General features: G+C 49.7%; 2 protein-coding genes across 4 annotated transcripts; both read left to right on the forward strand.

Annotated features, from left to right (window-relative positions):
• Nucleotides 1-3,398: 3,398 nt before the first annotated feature.
• Nucleotides 3,399-8,397, forward strand: ASB12 (ankyrin repeat and SOCS box containing 12). Its single transcript, XM_042876705.1, has 3 exons — nt 3,399-4,634; nt 6,379-7,214; nt 8,167-8,397. Exons 2-3 carry the CDS (start codon nt 6,401-6,403, stop codon nt 8,298-8,300), a joined length of 948 nt encoding a protein of 315 aa, XP_042732639.1. The 5' UTR covers nt 3,399-4,634; nt 6,379-6,400; the 3' UTR covers nt 8,301-8,397.
• Nucleotides 8,398-9,097: 700 nt separating this feature from the next.
• On the forward strand, nt 9,098-26,760 carry AMER1 (APC membrane recruitment protein 1). Of its 3 annotated transcripts, XM_042876702.1 has the most exons (4): nt 10,663-10,728; nt 17,323-20,815; nt 21,076-21,191; nt 22,141-26,760. In XM_042876702.1, exons 2-3 carry the CDS (start codon nt 17,411-17,413, stop codon nt 21,151-21,153), a joined length of 3,483 nt encoding a protein of 1,160 aa, XP_042732636.1. In that variant the 5' UTR covers nt 10,663-10,728; nt 17,323-17,410; the 3' UTR covers nt 21,154-21,191; nt 22,141-26,760. The 3 variants fall into 3 exon arrangements, with proteins under 3 accessions (XP_042732635.1, XP_042732636.1, XP_042732634.1); XM_042876701.1 differs by lacking the exon at nt 10,663-10,728 and adding an exon at nt 9,098-9,316 and having other exon boundaries at nt 21,076-26,760; XM_042876700.1 differs by having other exon boundaries at nt 21,076-26,760.
• Nucleotides 26,761-27,353: the final 593 nt, after the last annotated feature.

Raw genomic sequence — 27,353 nt, forward strand, 5'->3', positions numbered from 1 at the left:
CAGGCTTATGTAATAATAGCTGCCTGCTCTTCATCCCAGTCGGGAGGAGGGCAGTAAGCCCCTCAGCACCAGGAATGGGCCCAAAACCAACACCTGTTACCCAGCTGCTGAGAGCTTTCCACTGCACGGTGCATCCTAGAAGTGGATATTTATTTTCTGTGAATTAATGCCAAAAATATTCCTGACAGTTGGTTATGTACATTCTTCAGATGTTTGCTTTAAATTTTTTGCTAATGTTAAATATTCCTAATGCTGTCAGTGAAATCTTAATTAAATGCTAGAGAAATCTAATTGGATTAGCATGGAGTGGATATAGTATGAATGAAAGAGATAAAGATGTAATTTGCACTTTTGGGGAACTTACTGTCTGTGAGCGCCTTTGGTGAGGAGGATTTAAAACTTCCCTGCTTAAGCTTTAACTTAAGCTTTGAGGGGGTGGATTCCATGTAGAGTCATGGTAGCAGTTTTGCTAAAGGCTTGTGGTTTTAAGAGCTCTAGGTTTTAATACACTGGGGATACCTTTCACAGAATGAAAATACTGATCAGTAAACTTAACTGGAGCTCTGTCCTGAAGACAAGTGTGCTATTAAGACAGAAAAAACATTTAGCATGCTGTCTTGGTGAGGTTCAGGTTCATACGTACCAAAGATCTTAGTGCTTGATTCATTTCAGTTCTGCACTGGAGCAGTAGTGCTCTGTTTCTTTGATAGCAATTTAACTTTGTACCCTTTTCCCTCCGTTTCAGCTGCCTTGCAATTAATGATGCTGGCAGTAACTTGCTGGTGTTAAAGCTTCATGCATATGTGTGGAAGGACAACCTCATAACAAAGTATAGTAACAGGACTGAATCTTCACCTTAGTTATTCACCAGTGATGGGAAATGCATGCAATGCCTTGTGTGGATCTGCACGGGTCAGTTAATGTGGAGCTCCTGGAAATAATAAGTTCATCTCTCTGAAGTGAAGTTCTGTTCTAAATGTTTCTTTAATGACAAGTGGAAGGCGTATTGATGACAATTTCTATCATGCACAATCTTTCAATTCGAGTGTTAATTAGTGTTTTCATTCACTTGGAGATGAAGGAGGAGATGTGAGGGGACAAAGTAGCCTTAGGAGTAATAAATAAGAAAATAAGTAAGTCAGATCAGAGCCATACTTCTCATGTCTCTATTGCAGTGGCTTTGGAGAAAAGTGGATGCTCTTTACGAAAACATGCCCCTTTCCTCCCCCAAGAACAAAACAGATCTGGGAGCTTTGCTCAGCCATGGGAGAGAGGAGCAAGAAATACAGTGTGAGTAGGAATTGATCTTAAAAATGATATAAATAGCACTGATTCGGGAAGGGGGAAAGTCAGCTACGTATATCCAAAGCTAGCAGGTGCTGCTCTTTCTCAGTCATCCTCACTGGTGAGGTACTTACAGCAGCTGAACAGACAAGACACTGACTGAGCTTACCTGACACAGGCAAGAAACAGGGAGTGCATATGTTCCTTTCATACCTCACTTCAGAACTTAATACTTCCTCTTGCTGTTTGTGGGGTTTGTTTTTGATTGGTTTTGTTTTTAAAAGCTGTTGGCAGTAAACATGGCAGTTCCTGCTGATCAGAGAAGTGGTGCACAACTGAGAGGTGGCTGCTGCATCTTATCTGCTTTTTCTGAGCAAACACAAAAATCTGCAGTTCTATTGAGCATGTGATTTGCCATCTCAGGGCCAAGGTGGTTTGGGGCATGGCTTAGTTTTTGGTTTTACTTTGTCCCAAGGCTTTAGAATTAAACCCAGTGTATTTTAGTATGCAAAATAGAAACAGATGCCTCCTGCTTCTTCCACAAATAACTTCTAAGCATTACCAGCCTGAAGCACGTTGAGTGGAGAATTCTGAGAGGAGCAGATTTATGGTGTTACACAGATTAACTTGCTTAAGAGTGGGTACGTGCTGAGTTTGGGTTCTGTATTTCAGGTCTTTAAGGTTCATATTCTGGCATCAGTTAATAGGTGCTGGCTTCAGTGGATTGAAAAAGAACAGGGTGCCTGGAAGGGAAAAAAGCATGGGAAGGAAGGGGACGCAGGGAGCAGCTGTCAGCACCACCGTGCTTCTGTGGCTCGAGTTCTTTAAGGAATTATAGCTCATGGAGGAAGAATCACGAGTTTCATGGCTCCTCCTTCGGTTCAGTGAGTTCATCTGAGCTCACGATGATTGTAGGTACACAATGTATGTGCATGCATCCTTTAGACTGTAAATGCCGAAGCTCACCCGGCAGCTGTCGCCGTGCGGGTAGGAGCAGCATGGGATGTGTGCAGGTGTTCGTGCCCCCTCGTGGCTAAAATCTGAATCTCAGTGCTGCTGGGGATTGTCACCAGAGCCACTTTTAAGGGAGTGACTGCAGGGCAGACAGCTGCAAGTGCCAGGAAGCTGCAAGCAGGTATTTTATGGGCACAGGAGTAAACCCCAAGTTTGAATTGGCTCTTGTGTTCTGTTTTGCAGTGATTTACAGTGCAAGAGAGGAGTCAGAAATATCCCCTCACAATAAATGCTCGTTTCAGACCTCGAGGACTGCTATTAATCCCTAATCCCTGTAAAGTTATTTATTTGGTACGACTGAGTGCTGAAATTTCAGATCTGGTTGCTTTGCAGTGTTAAGTCAGAAAGCTCATTAACTTTGTTCAGCTGTGTTAATAACTAATCTTTCTGAGAGCAACTTCATGGAGCAGGATTGATCTTCCAAACAACCTCCTTGATTGACATTAAATGTACACCTGTCCTTTAATTCTTTCCCAATTAATGGACAGCTGACAAAGGAATGTCTTTTCCTGGAGCGTGTGTCAGGTGACACAGCCTGGGGGGAGCCCAGATAGGAGAGTCCTTCATGACCTGACTTCTGAGCCTTCCCCAGAGTTGGAAGTGTTAGGAAGCTTAACAGGAACAGGTCTGACTTATCAGCCACCTCTCCTCAAGCTCCTGTTTGGAGCTTATCTGAAGCTACTGGTTGAAATATTCATGCAAGATTCTGTTTAAGGTGGCTCTTCAGCTGTTAAAGGAGCATAATGAATATTTCTATTTGCTCTTGTCCGGTTGAATGGTGGATTTATTCAGCAAGTACTTTCAACTCCTTGCTTTGTTAGTATTGGGTTTATTTATCACTGCTCCTTGAGGGGGAAGAAAAAAAAAGTTGGTGGTCTTTCTAAGATTTCTTGGTTGAAAGCAGCAGCAGCAATAAAAGAACATGCAATTTATTGTTAATTTTTTCCATTCAATGGTTTCCCTTTCATGTCTAAATCCTTTACAATTTCCCATGTTTCATATTTTTCAAGGTATATTGATTTTGTTATCTATATCTTTTTTCTCCCCTTTATAATCTCTGCCTTTTTAATTACTGCCTCTATTTCTTTGTTTTGTTGAATGGCTTTAGAGTCAGGGTTGGCTTTTCTGACTGCAGAATCCTAGTTGTGATTGCAACCTCTTGATGTTTAATGAATACTTAATTCTCAGCTTTTGTCACGATGTTTATCCATGCTTCTTCTCAATAATTTCATTCACAGTCTTGACCTCAGGAAAGGGATCTTTTTGAAGTAACAGAGTATTTTAAGTGAATTTGAAGAGAGGGAAACTGCAAGTAAGCCAAAAGTTTAAAGCCTATTATTATTTAACATTTTCTTGCTCTTCACACTTTTCACAGTGCATCTACAAACTCACCAGAGTGTGGTGGGGTGGACTTGAAAAATATTTTCCCAAGTCCCCTGATTTTAGTTTGTGCAGTAGTGGAGATTTCTCTGCTTGGTAACTTGGTTTCTTTCTTATCTAGTACTACTGATAGTGCTGCTTCAAACCATCAGACCATTCCTGCTCCGCTGCTGAGAAGTTTGGAAAAGGTTGAGGGGGAACTGGGTAAAATAAGATTACACTCACCAGCTGACAGCTTTTGATAAGACAGCCTGCATACTTCTTCCTCTTTGTTTTGTTTGCCCCCACAAAGTTTTCTGCTTTACTATGCACATAAACTGCATAATCTTATAGAACCAAGTAAGTGACTTATTTTTGCAGATTTAGATGAGAGGGGAGCTTGGTCATTTTATTGCCGTGAAAGTGGAAAAAGCATTTGAGTGTGCTGTGAAGAGGAGAGCTTTTGGACAACGGGCAGCAAGCAGCATACTGTGGAAGCCAGTGCTACGATGGGCTGTCCTGGCAAGGTACTGCCTGCTGGGCTGGGTCACAACAGGGACTCAAAACTGAGAAGTTCCCTGCGATTTCAGCAAGGAAACAGTGAAGCAAATTAAGATGGTTCCTGGTTGGAGCAAATACCCCTGGTCAAGCAACCTCCTGCACCTGTCTGAATCTCCCCCCGTGCTGCCCCTCTCTATATTTACCCAGTGGGAACTTTCCAAGAATGGAAGTGGGAAGATAAATGCTTGTGGGGGCTAAATTTAGCCCAGGCTCCCTGGCCCTGCTCCCTGTGGTGGCATTTCAGCTGTGAGCTTGACAGCCTGCGCCCTTCCAGTTGCGCAGAGTGGATGTCCATCCCTGACAGAGCAAGGGCTCTCTTTCTCTTCCCCTTTTTTAATTAAAACCAAGGAAGAATTCTCCATGGGAGAGCGTCTGCTTTGCCTGTCTTGGCTGTGAGCATCACTTGCCTCGCAGAGGTAAGGCAATAGCGTAACAGCGTGTGGGCAGCTTGGGGTAATTGGAGGCAATTTGTTAGCCAGGATTTTGAAAGCGTGAGTATGAACTCACACATGTTCTTTTTGTCTCTTTCAGCCCTAGCTGTAACCTCTTTTCTGGGTCCACAGGTGGTGAATGATTTCCTATAGCCCAAGAGATGACAGCTCTTTCTTTTTTTCTCCCTGGATCAGGATTAATAACCCTAATGCCTCAGGTCCTCAAACTACCCCTCCCCATATGCTATTAGCAGTGTTGGTTGGGTGACTTCAGAGCCCCAGTTCTTGGTATTAGTGTGTCTAATGAATAACAAAAATGTATACTTCCACTTATTTCAACAGAGATGGATTGGGTTAATTTAACAGGTGGAAGTGCAACAGAGCTTTGCCTTAATCAGCTGCCATCAAACTTGCTCTACTTAACCCAAAAATAGAGCTGCTGAGATGGCTTGGCACTGGGGAGCTCCCTGGGCTCACCTCTCCTCTCCATCAAAGGCTGATGTGGGACACATCTCCTGTGGCTTTTCCTTGCTACCAGCAGATGCACACTTGCAGAACAGGGCTAATTGCTCAGTGCAGCTCTCTCCTGTGTCAAGGTGGAGATGATGGAGCCTCTCCTGTAGGAAACCTGAGTTACTGCAGGGCTGCCATGCCACAAATTCTTCTGTCCTTGACAGGCAGTGTTTCTATTGCATCCTTTTGTGCTAGTGCCACCCTGCTGCAGGGCTGGGCCCTGCAAATCCCCAGGCTTTGGGCCTGGCTTGTGTGTAACACTGTCAGGTGCCCCTCTCTTTTCTCCTTGCATGGCCAATGGAAAATCCTCAGTCCTTCCTGCAGCCCTGCTCCTTGTGCTGAAGCAGGCAGGAGAGCGTGCACTGTGCTGAACTGGGATGTAAACAGTTTAAGGAAGTGCAGTGCTAAAAGTCTTTAACATGGCCATACTCACCTTAACTTCATCTTCTATTCTGGAGTCCTATTTTGAAATTTAATCCCTTTAGAACTCAACTGGGTGTAAAAATTGAGTGCTTTGTTTTGTTTTTGTGTGCTCTTGAGCAAAATCCAGTAATGCTGTCATCTCTTGGATCATTTGAGCATTCCATAGCTTTCATTATATTCAGAAATGCAGCTGCAGGTGAAGCTATTTGCACAGTGCTGCTCAATATGAAGCAGAATAAATTCTTTTTTTCCACATGGTCTTTTGTCAGGCACTTATGGGGCACAGCTGGATGGGGAGGTTTCTGAGGGTTCTGGGGAAATGGGCGGCTTTATTTACGAGCTGGGTGCAGAATGCTCACAAAAGTCTGTGGCCATACAGAAGCCTTCTTGAGATCTGGGTTTGAGTATCCCATGAGTGGTCCCATACCCTTTATCACCTCTGGGGACAGCAGTAAAGCTGTAAACTAAAGTACTAAGTGAAAAGATCTGAGTTCACCCATGCAGCCTTTGAACTTCAACACCAAATTATCTGTTTTGGCACATTGTTGATTGCAACATTTTAAGGGGAAGTGGCCCACTTGAGTGCTACAGAGATGTCTTCAGTCTTTACATTAATACTTCACCAGCATGGTTTTTTTCACCTATGGAGGCAGCAGGGTATGCATGTCAGAAATATAATAGGGTTGGTTTTTGTTTTTTTCCAGAATCTTCCTTAAATGTGTAACAAATAGTAATGAAAAGGTGAGGGTGGTGTCAGAGGGACCTGGTTCTCACCCTTGTTGTTGTCCCATAGACATCAGGTTTTACTGCTTACAATGAAAGTGGTGCTCAGAAGACAGGCAAAAAAAATGAGCTTAATGGACATCACTAAGATTTTCTCCATGCTCCAGCCCAGAGAAGATGAAGATGATGGTGAAAGTGAGGAGCTGAACCAAGTGGTATCTGAGGACGATTACCAAACTCTTGACAAGCTCTTGCACCAAGACCGGTACAAGAGAGTGATCAACAACAGGAGTGGCTGGGGTGTTCCCAGCACCCCGCTGCGCCTGGCCGCCTCCAAGGGCCACCTCAGGAGCCTGGAGGTCCTCCTGTCTCATGGGGCAGAGGTGGACAGTCTGGACGTGAAGGCACAAACCCCACTTTTCACAGCAGTCAGCAATGGCCACTTGGAGTGTGTGAAAGCGCTGCTGGAGGCAGGAGCCGGTCCCTCTGGCAGCATCTACAACAATTGCTCACCGCTGCTGACCGCAGCTAGGGATGGGAACGTTGAGATTCTGCAGCAGCTCCTGGAGCATGGTGCAGAGACCAATGTCCACGCCAGGGTGCCTGAGTGGGCTGCCAACTCCACTGCTTGTTCTGGTCCGCTTTACCTCGCGGCTGTCTATGGGCACCTGGAATGCTTTAGGTTGCTGCTGCTCTATGGTGCCGATCCCAACTACAACTGCACTGATGAGAGGATGATCGCGCGCATCAAGGAGCCCAAGACTCTGTTGGAGATCTGCCTGAGGCACAGCTGCCGGCGTGAGTTCATCAAGCTGCTTCTTGACTTTGGAGCCAATGTGTATTTGCCAAACATCAAGAAGATAGCACCTGGTAGTGAGGGCCTGGAGCTGCTGTTGCAGGCAAGAGGTAATCTGTGTGCGTGCCCCCAGGGCTTATATGGGGGCAAGTTGCTTCAGGTCACCTTCACTTTATTTCTACTTCCCATTAGAGAGGGGAGAGATTGGCTTAAGCAAGTTTTCTTGCAAGCTTTGACCCTCTTTGCAGCTTCACTTGAGAGAATGAGTCTCTCTGGTCTTAAACTATTGAATATTATCATTCTTTTACTCTGAACACTTATTCCTACCTCCCCCCAGTGATAGTGGTTTTCACAGTAAGAGCAATAAAAAGCTCCAGTACGATGCATGCAAAGGATGAGGGTGTAACAAATTAGCAGAGAATAGGTCCAGCACTGGTAATGAAACATGATAGCTTAGATACACATTGCCTCACAAAACTCCCAAAAGAAATGGTTGGAATTTAGGTGGGAGTATCACGGAAGGACTTGTTTGTAGTATCTGCCAGCTTCTACTGCTGGCTGTTGTTGGAGACAGGTTACCCTACTGGAGGTCTTTGGGTGACGGTGCAGCTGCTGGTTATGTGGTTGTCCTCCAAGTTGGACTCACCTCACTCAATGTCTGCTGCTTGTAGCAATTTCACAAAGCTACTTTAAATGAGTGTTCTCACTGCCACTGGTGCTAATCTAGAGCACACGGTCTTTCCACAGGCTGGTATGCCTGGTTAACCTAAATCTGTGGGGTTAAATACTGCTTTTCTCCATGTCTCTCTTTTTCTGCTGCTTACCATCATCTTTCCTGTGCTGGCTAAGTCCAGGGAAACTGCACTTATTTCAGCATAAATCAAAATTTCTTTCTTTATATCCAATTCCCATGAAAATACCCTGTGACCAACCCCAGCAAAAACACTTGGTTTAGGTGCATCAATTCACCCTTTGCTGACACCACACAAGCTCTCCAGCAGGGTTGTGTATCCTGAAGGTCTGCAGTGATGATCTTGTTCTTCCTTCCTTTTCTTTCCACAGCTCATCCCAAATCCCTGATGTCTCAGTCTAGGCTGGTGGTGAGACACATCCTGAAGCAGGCTGGCCGTGCACATGCCCTCAGAGACCTGGACATTCCACCAGTGCTGGTGAGCTACCTCCAACATCAGCCTTAGCAGAGACCATGGAAGACACTTGCCCCAGAAACATGCCCAGTGCCTGAATTAAAAGCTCCTCTGATGCTGCTGTTGCACAGCACAAAACAGATGTGAATTTGTGGTTAAAAAGTTTTGGGTTTTTTTTTTTTTTTTTTTTTTTTTTGCTTGCAAAGTGTCTCTGAAACCTGTATGGAAAGATAGTGAGAGAAGGAGGAGAGAAAACCAGGAGTCTCCAGCTCCTGCTGTGCACCGGGCATATCAGAGTGATGGCAGAGATGGATCTGAGCGAAGCTGCAGGTTGTTCCTCAGCTGTGTGTAAGATCTGTTTCCCAGAGAGGTACTTTTAAAGGTACTTCCTTGGTTGTGCAGCCTGGTGAGAGCAGCAGGAGACTGTTTCAGCCACATTCAAGTGCCCTAACACTACCTAGATGTGGCTGTCACTTCCCCTGCACCCCTGTGCCAAGCCCTGACACCGGGTAAACGCAAAGGCTGTTCCCAGTGGCCATGCCTGCAGATGACTCGGGCAGAAGTTGCACTTCATGTTCCCAGACAAAAATCCCTGAAGGCCGAAATCCCACTTCTCTGCTCAAGGAGTACCATTAAATGCCATTTTACTCTTACTGAAAGTGATTCACTTTACCGCTGAGGGCTGAAGCATCTCTCTTGCCTGAGTGCGTATGATAGTGCAGGATTTTAAAATTAAAAATGTATGCTAATATTTTTATTAAACTGTTGTGATCTGTTTGGTAAAATATTGTTAAACTGATCATGAAAGAGACTAGAAGCCCAGCCCATGTTATCTGGAAGTGACCATTATGCCTGGATGGCCTTCATCAGGGATACATTCTGCTAACTGCTAGTTCCTTCACTCCAGCACTGCTGTTGAAATGAAGGCAAAGGGAAGAGTGTGTGCTTCCAAACACCCTTGGCAGAGTGGCCCATTGGCTTTGGTTCAGACTTCTGGTCACTATTAAGCTCCTGCAAAATGTCAGTGTGACAACGGCTCTGCACAGGTTGCTGTCTGCAAAACACAGGTACGTCCTGCATTTCAAAGGTTGTGGAGTCTATTCACTAGGCTGTAGGAAGTCTTTCATGGGAAGATCCCTAAAGCTTGGCATTCTTCAAATGAGCTGAACAATGCTTTGGAAGTCACTCAGTAGTGTGGGGAGCAATTGCACGGAATGGAGCTGCCTGATCTGGTGGGTCTTGCTCTCCTCCAGTTAGCATAAAGCAGCCTCTTTCCAGGAGAGGATTTAACACCACAAGAAGTCATTCCTCTACCAGCCTGCTCACACGTGGGAGCGCCAGCAGCAACAAATCCCCATGGCAGATGCCCTCCACTTCCAAGGCTGTAGTGCTGTAGCTCTCTATTCTGCTGCATGTGCTGGGTTGGGCACTCAGCTGGTGCTGTGATCTTCATTATTTCAGTCTGAAATGCCCTAACGTCCCAGAAAGTGTAACAGCATGGGGATTTCACAGGGGTGATTCTTCTGTGTTGTAGGCTGCCCTGAGCAGTACCAGGCCATTCTCTGAGGTTAGCTTGCGCTGTGTGGGAATCCTCCAGCGGCTTGTCCACCACCAATTCATCTTCAGTGTTAAAGGTGGAAGAGTGAAGTTTGTTTCCTTTGCAAAGGCTGATAAGGCTGTGTGATCTTCAAGCTCTATCTATGCAGCAGCATGCATTGGTGCTGCAGCTGAGCACAAATAACTCTTGTGCTACTCTTGTTCTAGTCCTTAATTTAAAATCCTGGATGGAAATGAGGGCTTAGGTCCTGATGTTGGGTTCCCAAACTGTTCTGAAAATGGCCGGAGTCACCCAGGCGCACCTTTCTCCTCCACCAAACCACTTATTCACGTGCGGTGGGCTAAGAAAGTTCGGGTTTGGGGCTGTAGGAAGGGGAGCGCAGCTGAGCCTCTGCTACGGGGCTCCCATAGCGGCTGAGCTGTGTCTGAGGGGCGGGAAGACGGAGGACCCCGGCCTCACACCGCGACCCCCGGGCCAGGCGCAGTGTCATAACGGGAATGAAATTGACTATTTGCATGGCCGAAAAACGTCATGTTCTCAGTAATCACACCAAGCCAGTACCAGCCGGTGGCCTCGTGCCAGCTGCCCATCTTTATTAATTACCGGACATTTCGTGATCAGGAGCGGTGCCGCGAGCAGCACGCACGGCACCAGCCGCTCCGCCTTCCTCACTTTCTGACGCACCTCCTCTCGTTTCTGGCTCACGGCGGTTCAGCAGAGGGCGACGAGCGGGCAGTGAGGCTCGGCCCTCTGCGCGGAGCGGCCTTTCTCCCCGCCCCGCCGTGTCACAGCGCCCGGCCCCGCCGCCACGCCCGGCCCGGCCCCGCGGCTCTGGCTGGCGCCGCCCCGTCCCTCCCGGCGGCGGGCAGGGCCGTACGGCGCCGCGCCTCCGCCGAGCTCCGATCGCGGCCCAGCGCGCCGGTAAGTGCGGCGGGGCGGCCATTGTGGCGGCGCGGCCCCGGGGCTGACGGCGAGCGGAGCCGCTTCGCTCCTCCCCGTGCTCGGCGCTCTGCCCCGCCGCTCCGATCCGCGGCGCTTCCCGCAGCGCGGCGCCCGGGGCCTGGCTGCAGCCCGGCGTGGCGGCGGGGCACGGAGCTGCTCGGCACGGAGCTGCTCGGCCCGGGTGCGTGGGACGGCGTGTCCGTGGGAGGGGGGCTGAGGTGGGGCTGCGCCGGGCTCCGCTTCTGAGAGCGGGGCTGGACCGGACCGTGCTGCCGCTGGGCTCGGCGAGCCCCGCCGGGAGCTGCTGTGCTCCCGTCCTCGCCTTTCCTCTGGCGAGTTCCGCGGGCAGCTCGTGGGAACGCGACAGGCCCGGCTGCTCTGTGTCCTTCCATCTATTCGTCCTCCTGCAGAGCCCAGCCTGCTGAAGGGCTCCCAGAGGCGGAATGGCTGTGGGGTGCCCTGCTGAGAGCGGTGGACGATCCCGTGGGTTTTACGAGGTCCTCGGAAAGAGTTTGGATGAGGGCTTTGCAGCGGGGCGCGTTGTGTTGTCAGATGTGGACCTGCATTCTTGGCTGCCTTTCTCCCCATCCGGTGTGATCCAATGGACGCTGTGCCGGTGCCCTGTTTTGAAAAAAACAGGTATCTGCGAGCCACAGATAGAAAAGTGACTTGTCGTGTGGCTTTGTGTAAGGTGGAAATAACTGCATCTTAGGCTTCTGCTGGAGCTGCTGGGCAGCGCTGGTGTTCAGTCAACGACGAAGCCCCGAAGCCAGCGGCCTTCCCCCAGAAATAGGGTGGCTTTGACTTTTTGTTGGGAGCATCTCTTTTCCTTCTAGGTTTCTGTCGTTCACATCCAAAAGCTGAACATTGGACACCATGAGGTGACGGAGAGCAGCAGGGACAGAGTGTGTGCAGAGCGAGGCACCCAGACAGCCAGGCTGGAGCAGGAGAGGCGTAGGAATGCCTCCGTGGGAGGGCTCTGCCTTCTAATTCAATAGCAGCCTTAATGGAGGCATTGTGAGCTCCTCGGGCGGAGCTGTTAAACTTACACTCATCTTGTAAAAGCGTTCACTTGCATGTTTGTTTTTCATGTGGTTACTACTTGCAGTTGTGGCAGCTGTGATCTCTGTGGAGGCTGAAGGCGCAGTGCTCCTGGCTCATCCCGAGCTCTGTGCCTCTGCTGCTGTGGTAGTGTGGGTCAGCTTCGGTTGAGCTGAAGTCCTACAGTAAGGTGGGGTCATAGTGAACTGAGGGGGCTGCTGATTTGGGAGCATCTCTGGTGTGTTTTCAGGTGTTTGGGTGCTGCTCAGCTGTTGTCTTCTTGCTCCACTGCTGAGTGTAGTCTGTGGCAGCTGGGGGCTGGAGCACAGATGTGCTCAGCAATGTTTGCCTACATCTCTCTCTGTGCCTGTCAGTGTGCTCCAAACCTGTTGGCCTGGTGGCAGAACATAACGAAACGCAAAATGATTTTCTTTTACAAAAGGTGAGATGGAAACTCTGAGTGGGGGAAAGCTGAGGTTGGTGGTGAATGGCACGCTGCCCATCTCTCCCCTTAAAAACAAGGCCCTGCCACACATGCAAGTGCACTGTGTCCACCTACGCTGTAGCATTTTGCTCACCAGAGGACCCAGCCTGCCTTATTAAGTATGTAAATGCAGCACACTAATTACACCCTGCTGGGGTAAGAGTCGGCATGTCCTGCTGTGGATGTGGTCACACCAGGAGGAAAGGCCGGGGACAAGCAGCACCAGCTCCAGGCACACAGATACCTGCCCATGTGGTGCTGCACGTCGGTGTAATTATTGCAGTGACAAACAACTGGAGAAAATCACAGCTCTGAGTAAAGGAATTTTACAACTATAAAGCTTTTGCTAAATCGGGCCTCGGGATTGAAACTTTGAAGTGCTCTAGTTGTCTTTGTTTCTGAGACAGAATGACATTAATACGCGGCTTTCCGACAAAACGGTTTCTGTGGCATGCTGGTTTTACTGTAACAAAAATCATTAGCACAACAGTTTATTTGAGGATAGCGGCAGCACGTTTTAGCAGTTCCGTGCCTGTCGGTATTGACAGCTGCAATAACATCCCTCTGTAAACCGAGGAATTAATGGCATGAATATGCAGGAGTGTCCTGGAAAGGACTGCTGTTTGTTTGTAAGCAGTGCTTGGGGAAATGAGATGGAGCGAAGTTTCCATGTGGGGCTCACAGAAGGAGCTGGGCTGTGCTGTTCTGGTGGTGCAGGGCTGTGCTGTGTGTGCTTGGGGCTTCGGGGCACCATGTGCATTTCTTGCTGCCTCTGTTTGCAAAGGCTTTGATTTCTGTTGCTGCATGGGGAAAGACCGTGGGATGGCTCACGGAGCTCAGAGCGTGTTGTGTGGGGAGAGTTTGGAGGGTTTGCTTGGCCTAGGGAATGAGAACTGCTTGTAGGGGTGAGGATGCTGTGGGTTGAATGCTGCTGAAGTAAAAAACAGCATGTAACGTGTAAGATAAAGGATGTATAAAATGGCCACGGATAAAACTACATTGGAAAATGGAAGATGGTTTGCAATTCTCAGGGCCGTTGACTTCTGAGGCAGGCTCAGAGTGCTCTGGAGAGACGCTCCCAACTGCTTTGTGGAGGAGCGTGGGGTCAGTGGGGAGGGATTGCACAGCTGCAGCAGGAGGGAGACTCGGTCCCTGGGGACGTACCCATCCCGCTGCAGTGTCACAGCGAGTTCTCTGCGTCTCAGCTGAGACCCTTCCCAGGATGGTAGAAGGATGTCTTTTGTTTGTATGTGCGTTCAGAATGTGCTGAACTGCTGCTTGAACACATCGTGCTGCCTGAAGATGTCTGGAGCAGGCGTGCACCCTGCCATGCTGCTGTGCTGTGTCAGCCGCGGCTCACTCCGGTTCTCCCAGCCACTGCCCTGACTGGTGCCAGACGCCTCCTGCTGCACGGGGCTTCGTGTGCCTCACTGTGCCTTTGTCTCCATCACTCTGCACCATTGTATGGGCAGTGAGACAGATGGGGCTCATTCCCATTCAGAGCTGGGACCCAGCTTGTGTGGCCTGCTGTTAGTGAGGCGTGCAGCTCCTGCAGGGAGTCCTGGGGATGCAGCCCTTGTAGCACCGTGCCCGGCTTTGCTCTGCACGTCTTTGCATTTCCAGCATGGGGAAGACGTGCCATGTTCTCCATAGAGGAGGGAGAAAGAAGCCTGATGTCATGGTGTACAACACGTGGCCTGCTGGAGGAGGCTGCTGTCAGGATCGCACGCTGCCAGCGCTTCCCAGACTGCTGCTGGGGAAAGTGGTTTAAGGATGAGAGCAACCTGTGAGTTAGGGTGAGGGGATGCCTCGTCTGATGCCAGCCCTACAACCAGCATTTAGGCAGTTATCCTGGATTACAGAAATCCGTGCTCTTGCCGTGACTGCTTCTGCATCCTAATCCTGGCGACAAGACAGAAGCTCCCCTGTGAGTTGGGTAAGTCCCTTAATTTAATGCCCCGTCTCCCATTTGTAGCATCAGGATGACGTGCCTGGTTTCTTGCTGAGAATTAATTGATCGTAGCTTGTCTTTGCTGATGCCTGTGAGAATTAATTGATCACGCTCAAGCGTCTGCCTGCCATTCTGACGGCTGTACTGCCTGTGTGCTCCCAGCTGACCACATGAGAGCTGCAGGAGAGGGCACTGTTCTGTTGCGCTCGGGCTCAGTGGTTCTTGCTGTTCTGGAAGTTCTCTGTTGTGACGTGCAGGAATAGAAAGCAGCGGGTGGATGAATGCTACCTGGTGTCGTGGTGTTTCATTGCAGGCAGACGTTTGCATGGCAGTTGTCAGGATCTGAGGGAATTGTGCAGAGCCCAGCTGTGCAGCTCTTCTGCAGAGCAGGGAACGGGTGTGTTCTGTGCGGCTGTCCCCACCACGGATGAGGGTAGCAATGTGCTGTGATCTGCACTAGCGGTCATCAGGGGAATCTGGGGGGCTCTGGCCCTGCTGAAAGTCACGCAGCCAGGGTGGAGTTGGGTGAGTCCATTGATGGCAGTGGGTCACTCACACCAGCTAATCTCTGGTGCAGCACAAAGAAGGGATTTAACATTCTGCTTACCGTAGGCAGTGTCAGTCTGCATGAAGGAGAAAGGCTTGATGAGCTGCCTAAGGCCTGTGGTGGGTTTAAGGAATAAAACAGGGCCGTTTTCCTAAGTCTTTTAGGTGCAGGCTGTGAGACTCTCATCCTCTACCACATTTCTGTTTTTGTTGAATGCTGAGGTGGTTGTGCCTTTTCATGGATGCTCTTAAAAGTCTTGAGATCCCAGCTGAGGACAAAAGCAGGCCTTTGCTTTAGCTGATGCTGGGGTGGATGGAAGTTGTCCCTAGTATGGAATCATAGGAACACAGAATGTCCCAAGTAGGAAGAGACCAATGGATACTATTGAGTTCAACTCCTGGCTCCACACAGAACCACTCAAAATTCAGACTCTACTTCTGAGAGAATTGCCTTAACACTTCTAGAACACATCTTCAGTGCCATGGATGTGCTGGAGGAGGGGATGCGGTGCTCAGCACTCACTGCTGGAGAAGGACAGCTTGTTAGCAGAGGTGCTTTGTCACAGTTGAACACTAAGAGCCCCAAGCTCTGGCCCAGGTCAGCCTGTTGGCACCGGCTGCCTGCTCCCCTGGCAGTTTCAGACATGCCCTGCTTCTACCTATGGCTAGAGCAGGAAGCTGTGTCACCCCAACTACAGCCAGATCTACCTCATCCTGCTGGCTGCCTCAGGGAGCTGGGCACAGGTGAAGTGCTGTCTTTTACTGTTGTGATTTGTATATGTTTGTTTCTGACCCCATTTTTGCATTCCATCAATTGTGTGTTTGCCCTTGGTGACTTTATTGTTCTGGCATCCATAAATAGCTGTGTGGTCACAGCAGTGAGCATCTACTGATGCCAGTGCTGATGTGGAGCCAGAGCGAGCTTATTTTCAAACTGAAGTCTTGTTCCTGTTTCATTTTTCTACTACTTTAGCAATGCACGTATACAGATGTTTGCATACTATTTTCTATTGATCCTATCTAGTCAGGTCTCTCTAGAGAGGCTCTTTGGAGGCTCCAGAAGAATCCTGGAGTCACCCCAGACAGGCTTTGGATCTGCCCAGGAGTGCAGAAGTGCTGTTTGTCAGAGCTCGAGAAGCACTGGTTGGCCCATGGGATGCTCTGGAGAGGCCCTGGAAGCCTCAGAGAAAGGGCAAACTGTGCTGTCAGGGATGTATAAGGTGGTTAAATCCGCCTCTGTCAGCAATGGCTGTAAATACATCCCCTTGTCTCCAGCCTCTAGGTGAGTGTCGGAGCTGTTCCAGGGCTCAGGGTCGTGCAGCAAGGTCCCAGCTGAGCATCCTGCTGGCTGCTGTCAGGGAATTGTGTCAGGCACTCACCCACAGCACGGTTACATTCAGCAGGCCTGAATTCCACCTACGCCTTGCTCTCTGTTACCTCCAGCTGGCTCTGTGCCCGCAGGGCTCGAGCAGCCAAAAGAAACATCAGGCACGGGCACAGCCCCTGGGAGCAGTGAGCTGGGGATCCGGCTGTGCTGGGGCTCTGTGCCCCACTGCAGGCAGGAGGACAGGTCAGCCTGCAGCATTGGGAGCAGAGCTGCGTCCCGTCCCATCTGTTTTCCCAAGCCACTTATTTTAGTAAGGAGGGTGAACACCAAGGTTATCATTAATTATGGAGGCAAATAAATACTGCGCTACTCTTGTACGGGTTCTCAAGGCTTGAGAGCAAACCTCACATCGTGGGCTGGCTGTTGGGTTATAGGAGCTGAAAGCCATCATTTGGGTGTTTTTCACTGAGATCTCTGGGAAGCTGTCCTGGCCCTGGGCTGATCAGAGCTAAGCCTCAGGTATTGCAGCTCAGCGATGCATTACAATTCTCACCGGATTTATTTTCTCCGATCTTAATTCTGGAAAAGAAATATTACTGTTTTATTTCTGCTGCTATTAACATCAATCCAGGATGAAATTGAAAACCTACCTTTCTCTGCTTCTGAGATTATCTGATCAGGGTGGTTTATAATAAGTATTTCTAATGCAGTTTTATCTTGTTTGACAGATGATTTCAAAAACAATTGAAATTTAGTGAGGAAAACAAAATATGGTAAATGGCTGCTTTTGCTGGATGCGCAGTTGCCATAAGGGCTGCTCTCTGGCTTGACTGTCCAGATGCTTCCTGTTTGGTGCTACGTTTGGGATGGCTGGAAGCAGAGTTTGGCGTGTCTTGGTCTCTCTCCCTTTTGGAGATGCCCGTGTTTTCTGTGCTGACAGGCAGTTGCTAACAGAGCAGAACCTCAGTGTCTCTGACAAAGGTCGGAGGTTGAATGAGGTGGCTCAGGGCTCAGGTCTACCTGTCCCTGTGATGTGGTGCTATTGCCAAAGGCTATAGGTGGGTTCCGGAGAATTCAGAACAGTGACGTCTTTGTGCAGAATTCTAACAGGTAGGAGGTTTTTGCAGCTGTAGTTGCAGGTGGTGATGTAGCTCTTTGCCTTGCTACACCTATGTGTCACCCACTGCTGTCTCCTTATCTCTCTCTCCTTTCTTTTTGCTTTAGATCAGCCACGATGCTTTCGTCCCTGTGCCTGCAAGAAGATTCTACCACCATTGTTTCCAGCTAGAAACACGAGAACCGAGCAGCTGCCATGGAAACAGGCTGCACAGAGGAAGCTGCCAGGACCCGGTTGCAGTCTGCAGCATGCAGGCAGTGCAAGGGCGGTGAGCAGCAGCCGGAGGAGAATGTTGAGCAGCTGTCCCAGCAGAGCGATGCCTCAGCCGTGGCTGCAGAGCAGCAGCAGCTCCCGGCACCCTCTGGCAAGCTGAAAAAAACTGCTTTCAAGTTATTTGGAGGGAAGAGGAGTATATGTACACTGCCGAGTTTCTTCAGCAGCAGAAACAAAGGCCAGGGGAAAGGAGCTTCTAAAAAGGGGCTCAGTAAAAGTAAGACCCATGATGGGATCAGCGGCACTGCATATGATGAGGGCAGTGGGGCACAGTTGGAAAGCCCTTCAGATGGAAGCAGGGATTCCCATCCTTGCCTGCTGCCAAGCTCCCAAAGCATTCACGTGGCCATAGACAGCAGCATCAAGTTTGATTTTGGCAGGCAGGATGGCTCTCCACCAGGGAGTATTGAGGGCTATGAGAAGAAGCCCAACGGAGACAAGTCATCCTTCCCCAGACCAAAAAAAGGCCTGAAGGGACTTCTGAACAGCATCCGGCGTCACCGTAAGAGCAAGATTGCTGAGTGTGAGAAAACAGAGCTCTCTGAGTGGCCTGGGGATTCGGAGGAGACCAGCAAAGCTCAGGGCATGAAAGCGGAAACTCCTGGAGCTGTGGAGGAAGGAGGACCCGGGTCTGTCCCTCTTGCTGCAGCCTGCCCAGGAAGCTCAGCAGGTCACTGCTTGGTGCGCACAGCAGCTGACTCTGGGGAGGCTGCTGAGCCAGACTGGCTCCAGGCTGATAAGGGCGGCTGTGAGGGCGATGTGGTGGTAGTGCCTGGGGGCAAGGATGATCTGGATGCAAAATCAGAGGCAGATGCTGTTGTCTACACAGAGTCCAACTACAGCCATCTCCCTGTGGCCCTTCATCCAGACAACGACCCTCCCTCATTACATTCTGGGGACCAGCTGAGTCTCCTCTTTGGAGACGTCACATCCCTGAAGAGCTTTGATTCCCTTACTGGGTGCGGAGACATCATTGCTGAGCCTGACATCCTCAGCATTGCTGAGAGCACGATCTCTGTGGAGCGCAGCCGAGACACTGCTAAACGGAGCCCATGCCTTGTCACCTACCAGGGAGGTGGGGAGGAGATGGCCATGTCTGAGGAGGAGTACCTCCAGCAGATATGGGACAGCACCGCTGAAGAGGGCAGGAGCTATGAAGCCCCGCTCCCTCCTGCTGTGAGCAGTCCCGAACTGCAGGCAGTGAGTAGCAAGCTGGAGACATGTGGTTTGCGTGAGGGGGAGGTCCACCCCTATGCTAGTGGGGCAATGGATGGGGTCGAGCTCCTGACACCGCAGAGCGACCAGCAAGAGTCCGCACCTAATAGTGATGAGGGATATTACGACTCCACCACACCGGGACCAGAGGATGAGACTGGGGATGGACTTTGTGAGATCAAGAAGGACCGTCTTCCCAGAGACAGCTACAGTGGTGATGCACTTTATGAGTTTTACGAGCCTGATGACACACTAATGAGCCCCTCTCATGGGGAGCAATCCCTGTTTGAGAGCAAAGTCTCTCATCCAGAGATCTTCAGCTACTTCTTGGACTTCTGCCTCCCTTCTGAGAAGAACTTGATCCAGATGATGGATCAGAAGAGGGGGGTTATGGAAACTGAAGAAGAGCGGCTAGCTGCCATTCAGAAAGAGCTGCTGTTTTGGGAGCTGAAGAGGGAACCAGGCTTGAAACGACTTGATGCTCCCAGCAAAGAGAAGTGTCCCAGGGAAAAGCAGCATGTTGAATGTAAAACTAGAGCAGCCAACTTGATTGGCAAAAATCAGAGTTGCCTTGGTAGTGAGCAGATTGCTTCTCAAGCTCTAAACAGGAGTGTGAGTGGTGGGATTTTGGTGGCTAGAGCTGAAAATCCAGAGTGGAGTGATTTTCCAGGGCCTTTGTGTCCAGAGAACTGTTACAACAGCCAAAAAGCCCAAGGAAGTTGCCTTATTCAGCTCATGAAGAACAACCCAGGATTTAGCTCTGATCCAGACTGTGCACTGTTTGGGGGGTCTCTCCATGGCAATGCAGCTTCAGCCAAACCGGGGATGTTCCCCAGCCACAGACCCCTGGAGCATGAGGGCTGCTCGCAGAGCGACCACCATAGTGGGGTGGATGCTGCTGGCAGAGAGCCCCAGGCTGACCGTGAGTGCGAACCTGAGCACGCCATGAGCTTCTCACAAGCTCTGGTGGAGTTCACCAGCAGTGGCACCCTCTTCTCCAGCCTGTCGGAAAGCCTGGGCAGCTCTGACTCTGGCTCGTCCTTCACTCAGAACCTCCCCGTCCTTCCCACCATGGTCACATTTGACATTGTTGATGTGGAGCAGGAAGGGGAAGGGGAGTGCGAGCAGCACCTCGAGATGAATGCTGATGAAGACATGGCTGCATCCTTTGAGGCCTTCGATGAGAGCTATGTGCAGAAGGAGTCGTTTGCTGAATGTGACGAGAGAATGTTCCTGGGGTACCCCCAGGGCTCCTTCCAGAGCTGTAACTGGGGGGTAGCCAGCCTGCCCCGGCACCTGCGTCTGCATGAGCTCAGCCCTGCCATGCCAGCACCGCTCTCCCTTAACAGGAGGAGCAGGTCGCTTGACACGGAGAGCCTGGAGTTTGAACTTGCAGAATTGCAGATTTCCAAGAACGGCCTTAAGCCTTGCCAGCTGTGGTCAAAATGGGACAAAAAGTACTCCGATGGAGCAAGAAGGAGCAGGAGCAAAGAGGAGGCAGAACTGTCAGCTCCCGAAGGTGGGGAGGCCAATGGTGTGCTGAGCTGGCCGGGCTTGCAGCACCTCCAGTACAATGCCGAGCTGGCTCCTGGGGGGATCAAACACTGGGGTTTTGCTTCATCTGCTGGGATGCAGAGCAGCTGGGAGCCATCTGATCGGTCAGATGCAGACTCCCCCTTTTTGCCCCTTTCAAGGAGCAGTGCCAGAGAAACTCTGGAGAGGCAGCCCCAAGATCTGGAGCCAAACAGGCTCCTGGTCAGGCCATCCAACTTACCTCTGCAGCCTGACACGAGGCAGCCCCAGGACGCGTCTGGGTCATATAGGTATCACGGAGAAGCCCCGGCCAAAAAGCTCGCACGTGTGCTCCCACTGGGGGAACCGGAGCCACCGCAGTGCATCAGCTTTGCCCAGTCCCCAGAGAAACCAGCCAAGTGCAAACCTGTCGGCGTCACCCAAGGAATGCCCCACTTCCATGACAGCAACGACACCGAAACCTTAAAAAGCTCAGCCTGCTTCACAGAGCGCTATGGGAGTGCTGGCAAAGAGCTGCTGAAAGCGAGAGCTGCGCCGGGGAGCGCGCTGCCCAGCGGCTGCCTGAGCACTGCAGTGAATGTAATGGGAGCCAAATAGCTCCTGCTGGGTGGCTGGGAAGTGGGGAAAGGGGTGAGAAGGGAGGGCGGGGGGAGGGAGAAAGTGAACACTAACGAGTGACTTATGTCGAACCGGGCCAACAAAGATGAACTTCTCTTGCAGCTGCAGTACATAGTCTCCGTGCTGCTGCCGTTCTGCACTGCTGTGGGTACTCTGGTTTGGTGCAGAGCAACCTCCTAGATTCATAGATTAACACTGAGGCACTTTTGTTTTTTTTCCAGTGCGACCCACCACTCTCGAACACAGTACACGATGCAAAATGTGGTAGCAGCCTCAGTGCACAATCCCATTGCTGCTAGAATAAAATCTGGAAATGGACCCATTTCTAGTACGGCAGGTTTGTTCTCTGCAGATGAAGGGGCACCATCACCTTTAAAAAAAGAAGCTGAGCAATTGGCAGCTGTGAAGGAGTGAGGAGCATTGCTGCGCTGTGACCTCGCTCGCTGTGTCGGTTGGCTGTGAGCGGTCGCTTCTCCCACATTGGGGTTTCTCACCATAGGGCTGGGCTGCAGTGCGTGCTGTGGTGGACATTCCTGGAGTCTCCACTTCAGAGCTGCAGCCAGGAGAGCATGTCCTAGGGAAGCTTTCAAAAGAAGTTGGATTTCTTCCTCTTCTCTGTGAAACACTTTTTTTTTTTTTTTTGACAAATTTTTAACATCTTCCATCTTGATCTTGAGTTGGAGAGCTGCAGAGGAAGGATGCAGGTTATTTTGAGAGCAAGGACAGGGGGCCGTTCAGCCGCAAGGGCAACTTTGCTGTCACTTTTTTTTTCCTGCCTGAAAGGAAAGTAGGAATGTTTGTGTGCGTGCTGATAACGTTTTCCAGTTCTAGCTTTAACGTGCTCAAGAATACAGTGTGCAGAGAGATGTTCTATTGATGGATTCCCTTTCAAGAACAAAGTGTCAGTCCCTTTTCTCTGTCATGGTCTCTCTTCATGGTGTGTAATTCCCAGCTGACACCTTTCCTATGTCTTGTCCCCAGCCTCTCCCAGGCCAAGGGCACGTGTATGACTTCTCTTAAATAAGCTAAACTTGCATTGGGCCTGTAGCTGTAAAGTTGCTGTTGCTGTGTTGCTTTTTGTTTTATATTTTGTGTTTATTTTCTTTCCACAAACTCATACGAGGAAAGTATTCTATTAATTTGAATACAGAATGTAGCACAGCCTAAATTAGGCTTCATAACTTCTTCCTTCTAATGGGAGGGAACAAAAATGCCGAAGATTGCTACAGGCTTTTGATTTTCTTTTTTTTTTTTTTTAATTCCTCTTTTGAACAAATGTGGAGAAGGAACACAAGCATAGGAGACCAACGTTCTGTCAGAGCTCTTGGAAACACCTGCTGGAGGATAGCAAAGCAGAGCTGACATTTTCCTGAAGAGGTTCCCAGTGTCCATGTTGATCTGAAGCACGTTAGTCTCTAAACCAAACCTTCCCTCGAGCTGATCAGCTTCAGAGCAGAGGCGGGTGCCAAGGGACCTTTTGCAGAATCATAGCCTCTTGCCATCGGGCAGAAGGAAAGGACTTAAGAGATGGAGGAATGGAAACAGGTCCCTGCACAGGGTAGCTGGCAAACCTCCCTCCCCCCTACCCCAGCCTACCTTGCCTTCCCAGATGCTGTTGCACAATAGGTATGCGGCTCTGGAATTTAAGAGAAGCAGATGAGGATGTTGGTGAACATCCATCCAGGAGATTCTGTACGGTGAGTCAGTCACCCAGAAACTCCAAAACTGCCTTTGCCAGGAACAGAAGAAGGGTGATTGTCATAGGGGACTCTGTTCTGAGGCGAACTGAGGGCCCAATTTGCTGACCAGACTGTTTCCCACAAGAAAGTGTGCTGCCAACCTGGGGCCTGGGTCATGGACGCCACCAGGAAGCTCCCTGGTCTGGTACAGGTCTCCGGTTATTACCTGCTTCTGGTAGTGCAGGCTGGCGGTGCTGAAGTTGAGGGGAGAAGCCAAATAGCGCAGCTCAAGTGCACCCACATCACTGGTGATGAACTGTGGGGTGGGACGCCACAATCGGAGGGGCTGCGTGCTGCTGAGATCCTTCATTCTGCTCCACGAGGTGCTGGGTACGATGAAGCGCATCTGAAATGCTTTTCCACCAACACACCCTGCAAGGAACAAGCAAGAAGAGCTTAAAACCCTTGGCTCAGTCCCAGAGCTACTACATCATTGGTGTAAGCAAAACCTGGTGGGAAGGGTCCTGTGGCTGGTGTGCTGTGATGGGCGGTTACAGGCTCTTCAGAAAAGATAGGCAGGGCACCAAGAAGGCAGTGGGCATGGCTGAGAGCTGCAGGAGTTCAATAAGGGTCTGGGCAGTGCTCTTACACACAGGTCTGATTTTTGGGTGCTCCTCTGTGGAGCCGGGAGTCTGACTTGATGATCTGTAGGGGCCCCTTCCAACTTGGGATATTCTGAGTCGCTTTCTGTGGTTTAAAAAACTTCTTATTTCTGACTGAAATTCAGTTACTGATGAATTAGGTGTCCTTTTTCCCAAATTGCCAATTTTCTGCTTCTCTTTGCAGCGGAAGTTGTAACATTAAATAAATCACAAACTGAAAATAGGGCAGTGATGCCCTTCTCCAGAGCCTGACACGCCATGGGGGTGGCAGGGCTCTGCTCAGCATTGCTTTGGAGCTGAGTCCTTCCCCAAGAGCAGCTCACTGCCCGCTGCCCACAGCTGCAGCACAGATACACATGTGGCTGTGGTTGGAAACGCGGGCAGCTCCCTGGTACTGCTCTAGTTGTAAGGTACCAAGGCATGAAGAGCTTTTCTGTTTTGTTTTCCTAAGCAAAATGGGTCCTGTGATTTCTTCTTGAGATGAGGCTTCTTACTGTCCTGTCCTTGTATGTCCATGAAGGAGCTGGGAAAGGCAGAGCTGGAATTCCTTATGGGCAGCTCCACTTATGTGTATGTTGTTGTTTGTTTTCTGAACAGATTCCTGAGGCTTGAGCAGACCCATCTGTGTGTCCTTGGGATTAAACCTTCATTTTTCAGTGTTTGTGCCACGAGCATCCCCTAACAAATGCTCCTAACTCCCTCTTGCTCAGAGTGAGTTCAGCCGAGCTCTGCTGCAACTCAGTGCCAGTTCCAAAGAAAGGATCCTGTAGTTATCACTGGCAACACAGAGCTGTCACAACACAAATAGGTGCTCACTGGAATCGCTTGGCCTCCGCAGTGGCCTTGTACAGGAATTTTAACCATTATCTTGTTATAGCGTGTCACCAAAGGCATCTTGTGGCTCACAGGGCTTTTGCGCGGTGTTTTGTTGTAAATGGTGCAGCCTTTGCCAAAGTTCTGGTGAAGGATGAAAGTGTCTCAGTGCTAAAATGAATGTTCAGTTGCAAATGCATGTCTGTAGTAATAATTATTTTGGTTGTAGGTACGTAGTGGGGAGACTTATTGGACAACAGTTCGTAGACTCTGATGTGTGAAAGCAATACAGCCAAGACTTGATAATCTGACTTTATACCAAAGGTTTCTCCTCTTAATTTGATTTGAGCTAAATGAATCAAGTATCTGTTGATTTAAAATGAGGCTTCTAAAAGCATTTTTAAAATAATTTATTGAATTATTGGAGTATTCTGCCCCATTAACCCAAAGAAATAAGCATTTTCAATTTACTAACCTAGTCTGTAAGTTGTCACTGCCATAGATTGGATTTCAGTACCTAACGTTTTCCTTCTTCTATAATACATTTCTGCTATGGAATAAATAGGCCCTGATCTTCCCATTGTGCTTTACTAGTAGGGAGTTACAAAGGGACTACAGGTTGAATGCCAAATACAAGCTCCTGGGTCTTGATCTTGTCCCCCTGTGGCTTTGGGAGAGATTTCTCACAGCTGCATAGTCCGAATTAAGACATCGCTAGAGGGGGGAAATAGTCATTCTTGTGTGGTATTAACCCATTTTCAGAAGCAGTGCATCTTGGAATGAAAGGATAAGCTTTAAGGGGGTCCTGTGTCCTTTCTCTGACCTACCAGGCTGTTTGTTGATGATTGGGAATGCTTAGTGGCCAGCCTTTGTTGAAGCCAAACAGAAGAGGATTTGGTGTCATAGGGAGTGCTTAGAGCAAGTTATTGTCCCACTGAGTGGGATGCCATGGCTGCTCTGTGGTATGGGGCAGGGGCCTGGGAGGACACCCTTATGGGTTGTGAGCTCTTGGAGCTCTTTGACCAATGCTGACCTCTTAATGAGCGTGATTTTCCTAAAAATGTGATGGAGGAATTTCCCACCTGAGTCCTTGGACCACATGGGAGCTAGAAGCAGTCAGACCGCTCACTGAGGGCTGCAGCTTCTCATTTCTGGCTCAAGCCATCGTCTTCTAACCTGGTAAAATACAGACTTACCCAAGGAACCTGAGCTTGAGAGCAGTAATTCTTGCTCAAAAGAGGTCTGCGGAGACAGAAATGAGGCACACAGCCCGGGGTGAGCAGCTCAGTCTGGCTGAGGTGTGGAGGAACACCCCCTAAGCCTCACGGAGCTCAGTGCATCCAGGGAAAGCCTTGGAGAGGTGGGTCGTGGCTGTTTGCTGCCGACCAACCCCTGACCAGGTCAGCCTACCAAGTAGCTCTGTATTGCGTTTTGGGGACTTTGTTTGTTTGTTTTTTATATACGCATAAGAAAACGGTCAATTTTATCTATTTTTGTATAGTTTTGCATTTTATATTCATGGGGAAATTTTATGGACTGTTCTTTTACTTACGTACGTTATGTGTTTCAAAATGGTGCGGTTTACAGTTCTGATGGAGAAACAGCAATTTATTGCTGTCACTGCTGCTGCCACTGCCTGTGCAATGCAAGAGACCCACGTTGCTCCCCACACCCCCGTGCAGAGTGCTGTTTGGCGTCGTCTGAAGGAGCAGCTCTAGAAATGAGAAGCCAATCCACTGCCACTGCACGCTCTGTGTGGACACCGCCAGGATGTCTGTTTTGATACTGGTCTGTCACTCTTGTCAGCTGTTTCTTAGCTTTGTTTTGAATCTGAATTTGTGCACCGTGGTGATTTTTCCCTGAAAGTGTTGTTGGTTGTCCTTAAACAAACACCCAAACTGTGTGGATTTCAGTTTGGGATTTCTCTGTGTGCTTCAATTATGTTGTCCCAAACCGGGCTCTCCGCTGTTCTCTTCAGCCATTGCAGGGCAGGAGGTGCTGTTGACTGCTGTGGGGTGATGGAGAAATGAGTGGAACAACATTGCCTTGAATTTTGGGGTCACAACCAAAAGGAGAGCTCTGCGTATGCTCAGACCCAACACTAGTTAATGTGGATTTTTTTTTTTAATGGAATGAATATGCTGCTTTGTTTGCCTGACTCAGTGCCCCTGCAGAGTTTGCAGCCCTGTGTGGGGTACGAGGCTGACATAACTCTGCAGAAGGTCGTGATGATCAGCTGAGCAGAGAACAATGCCCAGTGCTCATGTGCAAAAAGAAAATGAAAAGCTGAAAACCCATTCGTCCCTTCTTCCCCCCTGAGCCAACACCAGCAGAGGTAGCAGTTCCAGGCTGAGATGTTTGGCTCTGCTCGGATTTGTGTGTCCTTTAATTCAGCAGCTCTTAACAAACAGGGGCACTGTCGGGGTTCTTTAGGATGGATCGGGGCGAGATGGCAGCTCTCCTGGCATCTGATCCCGGGGCCCACAGTGCAGGCAGCACATGGGAACCGAGGGAGCCCAAGGGAAGCGGAGCTGCCCCAGCTCTGTCCCTCTGTCCGCATTGCAGCCATGCAGGGAGCCCCGTCCAGCCCAGCTGCGTGCTGCCCTGTGCCAGGTGCCAGGCTCAGGACTGTTCTGTTTTGTTTTGGTCTCATTGCTACTCATCCTCTTGACTTTTTAATGTACTGACTGTGTTTTAAACTGAATGTTCCTTTCACTGAATTCTAACAAATAAACTTCAGATTTTTAGAGAACACCTGATTTCATTCCTGCTTTGTGTATCAGGCTTACTTGTGCTTGATTCCATCTTTCTCTTTTCCCACCTCTCCCATTACACTGTGAGCAGGTTGCAAAGATGTGCTTCAGAGAGCACAGTGAGCTGCTGTCTGCCACGTGCATGCCTTGTCCAAGCTGTGATACTGAGTGCACTCTGCAGCACGACCCTCCTTGAGGCTCTGCCCTGAGCCAAGCTTTCCCCTCTTTCTCTGCTGTTGCTGAGTGCACATGGGTATTTGTCCTTGCAAGAAGCATTTCCAGGTGGTAGAAACACATGGTGGGTGGCTCTGATCCCTCCTGTGGTCCCCTGGCTGTGGAGAAGCATCACATCCTTCTGCACTGCTCGTCTTCACACTGCCCTGCTTGAGAGCTTTTCCTTTCCAGGCCTCAAACCTTCAGCATTTTCATTTAGAGCCAACCAAGCTGTGTTGGCTTAAGCTGTCACTGATGTGACAATGCAGTGCTGTTGGTGGTGAACTCTGCGGTCCCACAGCTGCTCTGTGTGCCTGTCCAGCAGTGCCACCAGCCCACTGAGTGCCCTGGGGCCCAAGCTGCCCCAGGTGGCTGTATT

Source organism: Lagopus leucura, unplaced genomic scaffold (genome assembly GCF_019238085.1).
Source record: "Lagopus leucura isolate 7727_CA_CO unplaced genomic scaffold, USGS_WTPT01 Super-Scaffold_100016, whole genome shotgun sequence".
NCBI lineage: Eukaryota > Metazoa > Chordata > Aves > Galliformes > Phasianidae > Lagopus > Lagopus leucura.

What these genes read in the sequence shown, in the direction of transcription:
- ASB12 (XM_042876705.1), top strand. Translation starts at nt 6,401, where the DNA reads ATGAAAGTGGTGCTCAGAAGACAGGCAAAAAAAATGAGCTTAATGGAC. An exon ending in GCTGCTGTTGCAGGCAAGAG is followed by an intron (nt 7,215 to 8,166) that starts GTAATCTGTGTG and finishes TTCTTTCCACAG; the next exon opens with CTCATCCCAAATCCCTGATG.
- AMER1 (XM_042876701.1), top strand. Translation starts at nt 17,411, where the DNA reads ATGGAAACAGGCTGCACAGAGGAAGCTGCCAGGACCCGGTTGCAGTCT. An exon ending in GCCTGAGCACTGCAGTGAAT is followed by an intron (nt 20,816 to 21,075) that starts GTAATGGGAGCC and finishes TTTTTTTTCCAG; the next exon opens with TGCGACCCACCACTCTCGAA.